At 46.4% G+C, this 14,239-nt stretch overlaps 1 protein-coding gene across 8 annotated transcripts in view; it reads left to right on the top strand.

Moving 5' to 3' along the window:
* The window catches only part of MGRN1 (mahogunin ring finger 1), a 49,830-nt gene that overhangs the window by 20,518 nt on the left and 15,073 nt on the right, over positions 1-14,239 (top strand). For 4 of the 8 annotated variants that reach the window (XR_010029962.1, XM_063171210.1, XM_063171213.1 and 1 more), the window contains exons 5-8: positions 4,798-4,821; positions 6,484-6,601; positions 10,000-10,066; positions 12,836-12,888. Coding sequence is in view for 7 of the 8 variants with exons in the window: in XM_063171210.1 (XP_063027280.1) it covers positions 4,798-4,821; positions 6,484-6,601; positions 10,000-10,066; positions 12,836-12,888 (262 nt within the window). In the remaining variant the exon portion in view is untranslated. The remainder of the gene's footprint in view (positions 1-4,797; positions 4,822-6,483; positions 6,602-9,999; positions 10,067-12,835; positions 12,889-14,239) is intronic. The other 4 variants (XM_063171211.1, XM_063171215.1, XM_063171216.1 and 1 more) reach the window with 1 other exon arrangement.

The following is a 14,239-nucleotide window of genomic DNA, read 5'->3' as shown; positions in this document are numbered from 1 at the left end:
CTTTTGAAGCTCTGATTTCAGCTTTGCAAAGCAATTCTGTAAGGGCAATGCTGTAATTACTTTGATTTATTCTTTTCAAATTCTAGTGGAAAAAAAAAATCTGGGCTGCATTCTTAGAGCTCTGAGTGGAGCAGTGCATTTCAGTGCACTAACAGGAATGCAGCTTTCCCTGCCTGGGCTGGTGGATTTTCCTTTTCCTCAATCTCTTTTGGTGCTAACAGCTGCATTCATGGAACAAGCATGTGCAAAAGCTGTCCTGTGTATCAATTCAACACTTCTTCTATTGCACTTGATTGGGATGAAGATGCTCTTTAAAATCTTTAAAATAAAACACCTTTTTTTTTTCCACTCTCCTAAATCAATGCTGAATCATAAAATGGGAGAAACTTTCTGTCTCCCTGTGAAAAGCAGGAATTTTCTCCCAGCTCTCAGCCTGCAGCATGGCTCCTTAGAAGTGCTAAACAAGTTATTCCTGCTTCCCTGCTGGAACAGCCACTGATCCTGATAGTATCAGCACTCCTGCAAAACTCCTGCCAGCAATGTGGTTGTGGTCATGGTCATGCCCTTCGGGGTGAGAGCAGGGAGGGGAGGGAAGGGAAGGGAGGGTGGCTCTCCCTGAGCAGTGCCTCTGCTTGTTGTGGAGCCTCTGCTCACCTGAGAGCCACAGCACTGTGTGTTGGGCCTGGCTTTGGGATCAGCTGGTTTCCATGACCAAGGGGAAGCCTTTCTGCAAGCCAAGGAGCTTCCTCCTGCAGTTATTTGGGCTCCATTTAAAAGCTGGTGGCTTTGTCAGTCCTGTCCTGACCTGTCTCAAAGTAAGTTCAGCAGACTTTCCCAGGTAATTGTGCTGGGAGATACACTCAGCTGCAGTATTTCCTAGCCAAGATCCTGGGAACACAGAGCTGCCAACAGCTGCCTGCCTCTTGTCCTGAACTGCTGAACTCACAGCTCAGGGAGCTGTGTCATCACTTTTGTGGGAGCACAGATGAGCAGCAAGGTCTGGGGAAGGTGATTGTGTAGGTGATTGTAAAGGTGTGCTCACCTCTGCAGCCCCATGCCCAGGGGAAGCACCTTGCACTTTCTGGTGCTAGTGCAGATATGTGTAGAAGCCTTTTGGATGAAACAGAAATTAGTTTAAATCTGGAGAGGACTGCTCCTCTCACCTTTGAAGTGCCTTTTGCTTGGTTACTTGTGGTGAGATCAGTTCTCAGAGGATGAGCTAGTGCATCGCCCCAAGGGTAAAAGATCTACCAATGTCCAAATCTCTTTAGTGGCAAGGAATTAGCACTGACCTGCCTCTGAACAGCTCAAGACCCCCCCCTCAGTATCTTCAATTTTATTTCTTTTTCTGGCTGTGTCCATTTTCTCTAGTTTTGGAGATCAGGAGAAACATGGAGGTGTGTGAGCTGTGCCTCAACTGCTCACTAGTAATAATGTAATTTCCCTCCAGATAAAGGAGAGGGTACTCTGCATTGCATTTCCATTGTGGGACTGGCAGCAGCTCACAGAGAATAGTTCAAAGACTCCCAGTTGTAGCCTGCCTCCTCCTGCAGTAACTGGTTCATGTGTTTGTACCTTAGATCCCCTGGTTTGGGAGACAAGTGTGTTTTTGGAGCAGGCTGCAGGGATATTTGTATTCTCTTTTTATGAGTGCCTCCCTGCCTTGTGTGGCAGAATCCTGGATGTGCACACCATTAGCCTGCTCCTGGCAGGGCCCCTGGGACTGTTGCAGCTGTAGGTGTCCTGCTGACTAGCAGGAAGGATTGTGCAGTTCAAACATGACAGCAGCAGTTCTTTCCTCAGGGGAAGAAGTCAAACCAAGCCTGGAGCTGGAAGCACTTAAAAGAGCCAGTTCTGAAGGCATGAGCAATCCAGGCAGATGAGGAGCTCATGATAAATATGACGTGAGAGCTTGGAGCCTTGCAGCCCTTTCTTATGAAAAGCATCTTCCTTTTTGGACACAAAAGATTCTCTCCCATATCCCAGTGCTGTTGCCAAGTTCTATTTTCTCACTATAAAGAGAAAACAGAATGAAAATAGGTCAGTCTAGCTCTGCAATCCTTGCCCTTTCCGGGGCTGTGCTGTTTGTGTTGCTGATGTGCAAATGGATTTATTAAAAAAATAAACCCCATTTCCTTGTTTGTTTTGCAATGCCCACTACACTCATCCCAAACCTCCTCCCACAGTTTCCTGAGCTGATGGGGGACATGACCCTGCAATGATTCCCTGCTCTGCCTGGTGTGGAAGTTGGAGGAGTTGGGTCTCAAAATGAAATCCAAATCAGCACACGGCTGTTTTCATTCAAGCCTGTGTAGGAGACTGAGGCACTCAGCTATCCCTTTGGTTATTTAATAGCCTCTGTCTGCTCAGGGCCTTTGAAAGGTGCTCTTGCTGCTTTTGGCTGTGGTGATTAATATGAATTCTTTGTGCAGAGGTTTCTTCTGTGTGAAGAAATCAGAGGCGAGTGCTGGGTTTTGCTATAGGAACAGCCTTTGTGGCTTTGATCCAGGCACACACCAGTCCCCAAGGCAACACTGGAGTGTGCAGAGTTCACAGGATGGAGAGCCAAATTCTATAGATTGCAGCAAGCACACAAACCCTCTGTCTGTCTTAAGAGCTGTGGCCTTTGTGCCTCTGTGTGTAGCTGTTGTGTGAGCTCTGAAGCCTGGCTGGAGCTGGAAGGGTGGTTTATAAGAGAGCTCTGCAGGGGCTGGGGGGGAATCTGGGCACTGGGGTTTCAGCTGTGTGGGGAGGGGGTTGTCTTTGCCTTGCTTGGAGTGGAGACTCAGTCCTGAAGGAAGCAGGAGGGGAAGAGAAGACTCTCAGAGATTGCAATGCCTTAGCACCTGGGTAACCTCCAAGCTCCTTGTGGGAGCCTCTGTGGGCTGGATCTTGTCTAATTCTCTAGTTTGGTAGTGTTTCTATTATCAGTAAAAATCACTTAGAGTTGAAACATTTGCTCAGCTTCCCTCTTCCCCAAAAGCTGACCTGTGGGATCCTCCTCAGATGAAAGGGGAATGAGCAGGTGGGAGAGAGGAGCAGAGGAGGCTTGTTCCACATCACCTCCTGTCCCTTTGAACACCAGCAGAGCTTGACTAACTCCTTCCTCATCACCTGTAAGAGAACATGGAGCTGCCAGGCAGTCACAGACTGTGGCAGTGACAGAATTGTTTCCTGAGTAGCCTCTGGATCTCTCCTGGTCCTTAGTTCACTACAGATTGCCATGAAACACGTTTAGCTGCTGCTAAAGAGAGAGAACTCTTGTTTTGGCTGCAGGATCTTCAAAGCACAGATTCTCTCAGCCATTTCTAGTTGCAACATTGCTCCTTCCATCCTGCTTTTCCTGAGGAATGGGGTCTGCACAGTGCTCTGTGTAAGTCAGGCAGCCTGGCAAGGATCCCTGTGTGGCACTTCTCAGTCAGGGGTCCCAGTGGGAGCAGGAGCTGCCCTCAGACTGCCCAGCACAGCCCCAGTGCCAGGCACAGCTGAGAAGGGAGCACAGCAGTGGGGAAATCTGCAGGAGCTGGCACTGGTGCCCTGCTGAGAACTTCCCCAGGCACACACCAGGGATGAGGAAGGGGGAAACACCCCAGTGAATATGTAGCAGCAGAAGTTTAGTTCTGCTTAGCCAAACTCTGCATGGCACTTCTGACTAGGGAGCTGCTTAGGGTCTGCAGGTGCCACAGACTGAGTTCTCCATGCAGGCAGTGAGTGCTTCTCAGCTGACAGAGGAAAAGTGAGACTGGGGAATAATTTTAGTTTGTTCCAGTTCTCTCAGGAATCACTGGGATATAGTCACAGGCCTCTTATCTATCTGCTGGTTCTCTGATACACAGCTGGCTTTAGAGGGTCTGACATGTGGGAAGAAGGAGTCAGTGCAGAGTGAAGTTTGCTTTTTGTGAGTAAAGATGTGTCACAGAGCTCACAGGAGATGGGCTGCATGAACCCTGAGGACAGAGCTGAGGGCTGCTGCTGCCACCAGCAGTGGGGTACTTCAGGCTGCTTGTGATTCTCATGCTGTCAGGGGTACCTGAGCAAACAAACAGGTTTAAAATAATGTGACAGAAGATTTCTGTGTGCTCCTGACCTTATAGGACAGACCCCCCTCACTTCTCCACTGTCATCAGCTCCCAGTGCTCACAAGGTGGTTTTGTCCTCCTCTGGATGGAGGCCTGGCCTGAGCAATCCAGTCTGAACAACAGCAGCCCAAACATTCAGCTTTCACACTTCCTGCAGAGAGAGGCAGCATGTTGCTTCTCTGCTGTCCTTTATTCTTTGATACATGTTCTCTTTTTCTGTAACACATCTGCACAGCTTACAGAGCTTCCCTGCTGTTGTTTGCTGTGAGCCCCCAGCAGCACAGGCAGGGAATAGATAACTGTGAAGAGAGCAGATGCCAACCAGAGGGGCAGGGGATGGGTAGAGGCCCCTTAGACCCTGATATGCCGGATATCTGCTTTGATATCTGCTTGTCAAGTTTCCCTCCTGTGTAGCACAGGGAGTGTTGTCTTGTGCAGAGAGCCTTTGCATCCCATTGGAACCTTTGCATCCCAAAGGAGGATCCATTTCTGTGAGGCAGTCAGGGGCCATCAGACTGGCAGGGAATTCAGCAGCCCACTGGCTGGAGGTGCTCAGATTTATCTGGCTGTTCAGATCCCAGTCTGATGTGTTTTGGCAATGGGGGCCAGGCAGTCACACAGTCTGAGGCATAAAGCTCACTTGGGGAAGCCTCCTTAATAATTTTGTCCTGCTCTTCAGCTCAGAAAACCTCTGTGCCTGGTTTATTTCTTTTCCCAGGGATGGTGAGAGCAGCGAGTCAATGTGAGTATCATTCTGCCCTGTCCTCCTTGGAAGAGTGTTATTTGTTTTTCTGTTGCAGCCTAGTTTGGGTTTCTGATGCTGTAAATGCAGGTCCTCCAGCATTCCTGGCACTCAGCAGCATCATGTTTACACCCCTTTCCCACCTCCACTCTCTCCCCTGCACTTTATTTCCAGTAAGTTCCTGACTTGCTGTCACCTTAGATAAGTCACTCTTCCATCTCCTGCTTTCCCAGCTGTGGAGGGAGAATTGTGCCTCTCTGCAGAGCTGGGAAGCTTTGAGAGCACCACAAAAGGAGCTAGATACAGGCTTGCTCTATTCATTGTGCTTGACAACTCAGTAAATAAAACTTCACTCAATTGCTTGCTCTGTAATTCACATATAAAAGACCTGTCACTCTGATCTCCCCCACACCATGCTTGAAATGCAAAGGATGGAGTGAGACCTTCTAGTAAAGCAGCACAATTTCAGCTCAGTGCAGGAGGGGCTCTGAGGGTACTGTCATAAATAACTTAATGCAGAGAGCAGAGTGCACATGGTGAACCTGCCCTTTGTCACGACCTCCCAGCATTTAACATGGATCTTGTGACACTTGACCTTCTGGATCCTCAGAGGATGCAGGAGCTGTTGGAGTTTTCCAGAGAAAGGCAGAGGATTTTTTTTGTGGGGCTGGAGCCTGTCTTGTCACAGTGCTGAGGGAGGATGTTGCTGCAGTGTCTCTTGGGCAGGGGATCTCTCACCTTCTCTCCAGTTTGTCAGTGTGCTCTGAGCACACAGTTGCTCATTTGACAAGAAAGGCTTTGGTGGTAAAGGCAGCTTCAGCTGTTCCCACCCTGCTTTGGGGTTCACTGCCTCCTCTCCTGTGCCAGAACGGGGAGAGGCCGTGCACATCTAGCTCAAGACATCACCCTTCAGAGAGGGGGAATGGGCAAGGAAATGCCTCCTGGGGAGGACAGCACCAGGTGGGCTCAGGGTGCAGAAGATGGTGGATGGCAGCTGTGGTCCCATTCCAGATGTTATTCCAGCCTGGCAGTGCTGGTGTTTCAGTGACGAGCTTTGGGACAGTGGAAGAATTGTGATGGTTGGGGTGGAGGATGGCTGGTGTCTCTCAGGTGCTGTTGGTAGCCCTGCATCACCCCTGGGGAAGCACAGGAGGGCTTGAGGGGTGGATTGAAGGCTCAGCAGGATGGTGGAAGCCAAGCAGCATTTCCCCCTGTGGAGCTGTCCCATGGAGGCACAGGAGAGCTTTCAGCACCATGCTGGGTTGTCTATTCCCTGTGTTAGGTCATAGCTCGTTCTTCCTGGGATTCCTGCAGAAATCAGGACTGTGCTGGGCTCAAAGCCAGCCTAAAGCCAGCCTAAAGCTAGGCCATGGATTTAGGGAGCAGGCCTTTGCCAACCTGCTGCACCCCCTGTATCAGCACCCAGGCAGGTCAGTATGGACACGATCAGACCTTGCCTGTCTGCGCTGCTTTCTCTTTCCTGTGCTCACCTTCTTGCTTTGACCTTCCCCTCCCCTCTTTGTGTCCCCACTGAATGGCTGCCAGCCCCTGCCAGCTCTGCCCTTAGAGCTGCCACTTGTGATTCCTGAGAGGCCGAGTGAGCAAGAGCAGGGCAGGGAGCAGTCCTTGGTCACACTGAGTTTTCCTTTCCCCTTCCCTCAGATACAGCACAAAGAATCCCTCTCTGCAGTCTGAGACAGTTCACTACAAGAGAGGGGTAAGCCAGCAATTCTCCCTGCCTTCCTTCAAGATTGATTTCTCAGAGTGGAAGGATGATGAGGTAAGTGTGTTCTCAGTGTCCCCTTCTTTCCACACCCTGTTGTCCCCAAAGCACTGGGCTCTGTTTAGTGCTGTCCCCCACTATGGCTGGGGGACACTTTCTCCCAGCTCCTCCAGTGTGTTTTGTGGGTACTGCCCTGGGAGGAGCAGTATGGGAACTTGGCAGGCAGATCAGGCCAGGAAAGGAGGAAAGGAAATCCAGAGAAGTGATTTTGATATCAGTGATCAGCTGATTTAGGAGGGAGGCTGCAGAGATTGCCACTGGAGCTTTTCCTGGAAAACCTGCTTTCCTTGGCCTTCCCCTCCCTGCCAGCCAAAGAGCTTGTGGGAACAAATGTCTGTCAGGATCTCTGTTTTTGTGGGTTTTAGTTGGAAGATTTTGGGGGTTTTTTGGGTGGTTCACTAGAACAGTGGTCTCTAAAATTCATTGGGGTGTGGCAAGGACTTCAGAACTACATGTATATAACCCACAGATGATAAACACACATATCTTGGGAATATGTGCTCAAAACATGTTACTGATGGGATGAATAGTCAGAATAGTGTGGAGACCACTGCTCTGGAAGAGTCCTGTTCAGTTAAAGGCCCACATCCTGAACTATCCTGTAGCACTACAGTGTTGTGAAGGGATATTCTCCTTCTGGGGCAGATTTACACTGGTGCATTCATTAATCCTGAATGAGGGAATGTTTTCCTCTTCTTAATTTAACCCATAACTGCAAACAGACCAGGGCTTGGTTTTAATTAAGGTTTGTGGCTTTTCTGCATAGCAAGATTTGTGAAGTGCTGTTAATTTTGGTATCTTTGGTATCTGCAAAATTCCAACATGGGCAGTAAGCACATCTCATTTCTGAGCTTTAAAACTTTCACCCAAAGGCTTCCCCTGCACATGGCATAGGGAAGGAAAGCCTTGGTCTTTCCCCTGCTCTGTGCAGAATTGTGGTAAGATGTTTCAAAGGCAGAGTAATTGTTCTGTGGCTGTTGCTAATATATTGGTTCCTCTCCCAGGAAGTGCACACTGATAATGCTGCTCATTTCCTGACCCAAACATGTGCAGGTGTATTTTGTATGTGAACCTTGGTAGATAACTCTACCTATTAAAAAAAAAAAAAAAAAAAAAGAAATAAAGGGGTAAAAAGGAAAAAAAAAAAGTAATCTTTCATGTATTTGAAAGATTGAATAGCTATTGTCCTGAAGTTACAGTTACAGCTATAATCAGTCCCGTGCCTTAACAAATGCCGTGGTGGTTACCAAGAGCCTGCAGAGTCTGGTCTCCTGATGTCTTGGCTTCTCTGCCAATAGATGATTTCACAAGTTCAGCCTACAAAAGCCTGGAAGAGCTGCTTTTCAATCCCTTCTGTTGTCTGAGAGAGCTCAGTTCCCTTTCTTCTTAAAGAATTGAGAAGCTTAATTTTTACTTTTGTTCCTGTCAGCAAGGTTTTAACTCAAGTACTAAAGTCATATCCCTTTGACAGCTTAAAAGAAAAATGAGTTTCCAGCTCTCTTTACTTGTTCTGCTGCATCCTCTGTTTCTTTTTTTTTCATTGGTGTTACTGGGAGCTGGAAAAAATGTGGAACAAGCACTGTGATTCCAAAGAGTTTCCCCTCCCGTGTCAGCTCTGTGTTACATATTGGTCCTTGTCCTAAATCTTCCCAACTGGCCACAAAAATGCAGCACTTTTATCTGACACAGCTGGCACTGTCTTAGCTGTGTGCAATTGACATTTCAGATTTCTTTCCAGCTTTGTTATTGGTGTTGTTCAAAACTCCCAGATTTATTTCATGTTTTTGTTTAGTGTAATACTCGGATATGACGTAGATCTTGGCTGGGGAAGAAGGGAGACTGATGTTATGTTGGGTTGTTCTGTGAAAAGCTTTATAAAAGTTTATTTTATCTTCTCATTTACTGATTTGCTTAGAAATTATAGAGTATGGCTTGTGTTGAGTGAGTTGTGTTCAGGGCCCTAAAAGTGAATGTGAAATGGTGTCTTAAAGAGGCCTTTTGTTCAAGAACACTGGAATTTATATGGTAAAGCAACCTCAGTTCTGTGATGTGACTTTCCCTTCAAATGGTTTCTCTTTTGAGGAACTCGAGCAAATCAGGCTGCAGATGATGTTGGGGCTGTGGAAACCCCAAAGCACTGTCTGAACTGGTGCAGCACCTGGAACTGGGTCTCAGTTTTCATGGAGAAACTGAAAACATTACCTGGAGCATCAGGGTGAAATGACATCTTTTTTTCAGTCTTGGCAAGAGATGAGACAAAACCATCCAAGCTGGTAATTAACAAAAGCAACAGAAATCCAGTCCCTGAGCCACTTCCTTTCCTGGCTTAGGACAGTGTTTGTAAGGTTGCCTTTTCCTTGTATTTCTAAGATGACACAGAGCTTTTGATGTGCATTAATGAAGTGTAGGGCAAAGGGAGAAACTGAGACTGTTTCCCTTGCACTCAAATTTTCACTCTCACCAATTAGAAACTCAAGGACCTGCATTTCATGATATGCCAAGAGATGAAAATCAGTCCTGTGTTTCCTTAAAGTGTTGTGTGAGCTTGAAGTTTTGCAGATTTTGCTCTTATGTCTTCAGGAACTGCATAGCAGAGCCAGGGTCTCTTTGTGGTGTTGGGGGCACAATGTGCTGCTGTGCTGAGGCCAATGTATCCTGTTGTGTGGAGGCAAAGTTGTGGCACTGGATATATTTTGAGAAACTTGTTCTACTACAAATCACTCAGAAGTCTTTTAGGATCCATGAATTAATGAGAATTAAATACCATTAGGAATTCCAGCTGACATCCTTTGCCTTGCTTTGCTGGTGCTCAGTGCCACGTCAGTGTGTGTATGTTGGAGTTGACTCCTTTTTAAAGTTGGTGCCTGGAATTTTAAATCCTCCTGTATTGATGTAGGATGATCCCCATCTGGGGAATAATGTGCTCTGACTCCATGATTTCAGAAGGCTGAAGAAAAGCTTTATTAAGCTCTACTATACTATATTACACTATATCAAATTATGCTAAAGAAAATCCTGTGACCCTTACAGACAGTCACAATACAACTTTGACCTAATTGGTCACTCAATGTAAACAACCATCATCAGTGTCCAATTAAGAAATCTTTCTTTGGTAAACAATCTTCATAACACATTCTACATGTGCTGAACAACAGATGCAGCAAGTGGAGATAAGAATCATTTTTATTCTCTGAGTTTTCTCACTTCCTGGGGGAGTTGTGCTTGCTGCTCTCTGTGAAGGGAGCTGTGGCCACACTCCTGCTCTGTGTGTCCTTTTGGGACCAGGAGCTGGGGGTGTGTCAGAAGGGCCCCTCACTGAGCTGACATAATCTCAGTGTGGTCTTCAGGCAGGTTTGCTGTGAATTGTGTAACCTCAGCTCATTTCTTTCCCTCAGCTGAACTTTGACTTGGACCGTGGCGTGTTCCCTGTGGTCATCAGAGCAGTGGTGGATGAAGGGGATGGTAAGAGTTGATTTTCTGTTCCCATGGTCTTCTCCTGGCTCTCTCTGAGTTTATGTGACCCCTTTCAGGACTGGCCTCCTTGGGGAGCCTTTCCAGAATAAAAATACTTCAAGAGATCACCATAACTTCCCTTTATTAAAAGGGCCAAGCTAACCACATAAAAACCATACTTTTAAAAATAGCCTTCATTGTTTTACAGGGAAAATGGCCAGGTATTTAGTGTTGGAATAGTGTTTAGGAGAGCTCCTGCTCTGTCACCAGTGCCAGGCACACAAATTAGAGCAAATGACATCCTTGCTTGTTGGATTGTGCTTTTGCAGTTTATAGGTCAAGAAGGGTGGAGCTGCTCTTTTCTCCCTCTTGGAGGGGTCAGTTGTCATCCTAAAAACCTGGAAATGGGCAGAGAAAAGGAAATGGCTTTAAAGTACTCAGGTCACTCTTCAGCCAAATGCAGCTTCATTCAGCAGTTTGAAATTTTGCTTTTTCTGAGGATGTTGAATGGTTATAAGAAAAGAGCATAACCTTTCAGGAGAAATAATTGTTGATTAAATTTTAAAAAATAATTAAAAACTAATCATAATTTGTAATTATGATTAATTGATGATTATTTTTTAAAGCACACTGCTCTTTTGGAGAGGGTAGTCCAGTGAATATTTAGAGTGTTATTTTTAGATTATTATTCACCATAGATGGTATTTCCCTTAGGGGAATTGTGCTTTTGGGCTCATCTGGAGTGTTAGCAATGAACAGGGCACAAGGAACTCACATTTTCTTTGAAACTGGGAGTTTTTATGGTCAGGAGGACCAGCATTTCACTTCTGTAACATTTTGTACAAAATTTAAGATAATTAGAGAAGAAAAAAAATCCAATGTTGATCATATTGTTTGGGTCAGTCACTTGCTCAGTTTCTTATGTTGTAAATGTGAAAAAGCTCAAAAACTCATTACATTGTTTTACAGTCTTCCAAGCAGACAGAAATAGAACTGTATAAGCCAATTTAAAGTGTGACTAACAAAGCACAGTGCAACATAAAGGAAATTACTTCCAAAGTGCATCTATTTTTAGTGATTTCAGGCACCCTTAGTAAAATCGACATATACGTGTAGTTCTTGACCAGAAATATAAAACAGCTTCCTCTGTTTATGGAACTTCTGGCAAGGTGTTTATACTCTGTAATGTTGGGCTTGTCTAGAAGGATCAAAAATAGAACAGGAGGCAGTATGGGAAGCATACATTTATGCATATACCATGCCCAGCCTTAGCCAATAATCTACTCCCATCTATTTTAATAACCTAGAAAACCAACTGCTTTTAAATCCCCTTTCTGGAAAGAATATCAGCACAAAAATGTGTGACATTTGGGCAAGATGTGAGGAAATTGTGCATTTTGGTTCTTTTTTTCACTGATGGCACTGGAAGGAGCTGGTGTGGTGTGTTTGGAGCACCTGGAAAATGACAGCTGTTAAATAAGGTTGAATGGTAAATTAAAATAGCAGTGAGGGAGGTGCTGGTTTGGACTGAACTCTGCCATGGCCTGCAGTGAGAGCCCTGCCAGTGGGATTGATCCCAGGGAGAGGCACAGAACAGGAGGGAAAGGTGCTGCACAGAGCAGCTCTCACCACTCTGAGCTGTTACCCCTTCCTTGGCCATTCACACTGAGGGAAGGGACCTGAATTTTGTTTACTCTGAGACATAGAGCAGCCTTTCTCTTGGCTGGCAGTGAGAGAAGCAAGCAGATGAATTCCCAGTTTTAACCCCCTTCTCTGCATTGTGTTGTGTCCCTGATTCCACCCCAATTACCATGACCAACCTCAGTTACCCAGCACATCTGCAGGCAAATCTCCCCTGTCTCATACAGCTGGTCCCAAACATGGTCTGAGTGCCATAGCCTCTGTTGTCTCTGCTGTTCTGGAGCTCAAAGGAAGCTGTGGAGCTCCTTTCCCTTTTAGACAGAGCAGGAGTTGCTTCCCTGAGCTGCACCTTCCAGGCAGAGCTCTGCTCCCTGTGCTGAGCACAGCCCTCTTCACTTCCCTCTGTGACTCCTTCACAAGCTCTGTCTCCCACTTCCATATGAGGAGTCTGAACAGGATTCAGGAAAAGGATCCAACCAGCTGGAGCTGAACAGAACCTCAGAGTCAGAGTGAGAGAGGCTGGGATTGTACCTCACCTCCTCTTCTCTCTATTTGCTGAAGCAGCCAGGAATGCAGTACTGAAACCTCTGACAGCCCCTTCCCATTGCTGTGGGATTAAAAAGGAAGTTTGGAAGAGGGAAAATGTTTGTCTTTGTGGAAAGCTGGACAGAGATGTTGCAGTGTCTGAAGTCAGTATGAGAAATAAATGTTTTATAAGCATGTCTGACCAGACTGAAATAAAATGATAAGTAACAGGGCTGGAAGTGCTGCCAATTGCTGTTAAACCAGATAGCTCTGTGATAAATTCAGGTAATTAAACCCAGGAATTTCGGGGGACAGGAGAATCCCACTGAGTGCTTTGTTTTACTGTCCCTTTCCAACCTCTGCTAACGAGGTGGGATAGTTTGGAGCACCCAGGACAATGAAGGAATGGTTGTGTAGGGCTCAGCAGGGTTTTGTTCTTGCTCTGTTCTGAACCCACCTGATGACAAGATAAGAGAAGTTTTAAATGCAGAAGGTGAAAATAGAACAAATGGCAGCTCAGACATTGTAAGTGGACTAAAATTCAGCTCAGGATACTTTTATGCTGGTGCTGCTTGAGAGGTTTAACCAGTTTTGCCCTTTCTCTTTTTGCAGTGGTGGTTGAGGTCACTGGTCATGCCCATGTTCTTCTGGCTGCATTTGAAAAGGTAAATGAGGGTTTTTTCATCCCTCTGTCCCTGTTCTTGTGTATGTAAACATTTCCACGGGTCATTGGTTTGTATTTATATAACACTTGGCACAGCAGAGTCCTGGCCTGTGCCTGGGGTTCCTGGCTGCTGCTGTAGTACAAGGAATCATTTGCAGCAGCTCTGAGCAGCCTGTAATGATCATTTGTACCTGAGCTGGTCACTCAGGGAATGGCAGGGGTGTTTCCTGTGCTCCCATGCAGGGAGGAAGGTGTTGGCCATGGCTGCTGCCATGCAGTTTTCCAGGGCTCCATGATTTTTGCAGAACTGGATCTGCTGTGTCCAGACCCTGTTGCACTATTGTTAGGCCTGAGTTTACACCCAGGAGCAAGGATTGGGATGCACCCTGTGTAAAGGCTGAGTTCCACTGCTTGTGAGTGGGTGTTTGATGGAACTGAGCCCTGCCTACATGGTAAGGCCAAGCTGTGTGCACAAGCCTTGATGACAAACTCTCTTCCCTTGGTAACTGGACCCTGAAAACAGTTGCAATATCCATAACTGGGCCTAACCCTGTTGTGTCTGGTTGTGGTAACACTGCAGACACATTTTCTGGGCAGGGGATACTTGCAGTGACATGCTGAGGTGAGGCAAGAGCTGCTGGAGCAGAGCTGGGAATGTAGAGGGGAGCAGCATCAGTGCTGTGCTATTGGAAATTCCCCATTTCCCAGCTGGCAGGTGGCTGACTTGTGTATCTCAGTGTGCCTGGTGCCTGCCAGGTCCTAATTCTGTTCCTCTGAGGTGGATAATGGGGATGGTGACAAGCTGAGTCAGAGGGCATGGCAAGCACAGTCAGTCCTAAGGAAGCATATGGCTGGGAGATTCTCTAGGTTGCTTTTTTAATTGGACTTGATCTGTGAAGAAAGTGAGTTTTCCCTGTTAGAAAGGCTGCTCTGAGCACTGGCTTTGTAGGTAGCTTTACTCCTGGCCATTGGACATGTGTCAGAAATGAGAGGAGTCAGCTGCAGCACCCCTAGGAGCAGGGCAGGGATGTTATTGTAGTTTCCTCTGGCTGATGTGAAAAACCAGCACACTGGAATCCTTCAGTCATACTCCAGCCACTTCTTATCTCTCATCTTCCACTGAATGCTTAAAACAAGATTAAAATCTCCCTTTTAATGAAAAGTCACAAGGCAAAGTACATGTTGAGTTCTTCATGTTCCCTGTTTGGTTAAAATATATTCCCCATCCTTAAAGTAATTGCAGCTTTTGAAGTGTAGATCCATAAATCTGGGGGAGGTCCTTGATAAATGAGCACTGCTGATCCCCAGAGCTTGTTCAGAGGAAAAACAGAGCAGCAGGACTTGGTAACTTG

Source organism: Melospiza melodia, chromosome 18 (assembly GCF_035770615.1).
Source record: "Melospiza melodia melodia isolate bMelMel2 chromosome 18, bMelMel2.pri, whole genome shotgun sequence".
Classification (NCBI taxonomy): domain Eukaryota; kingdom Metazoa; phylum Chordata; class Aves; order Passeriformes; family Passerellidae; genus Melospiza; species Melospiza melodia.
Note: the sequence above shows the minus strand (reverse complement) of the source record. Positions and strands in the feature narration are given on the sequence as shown.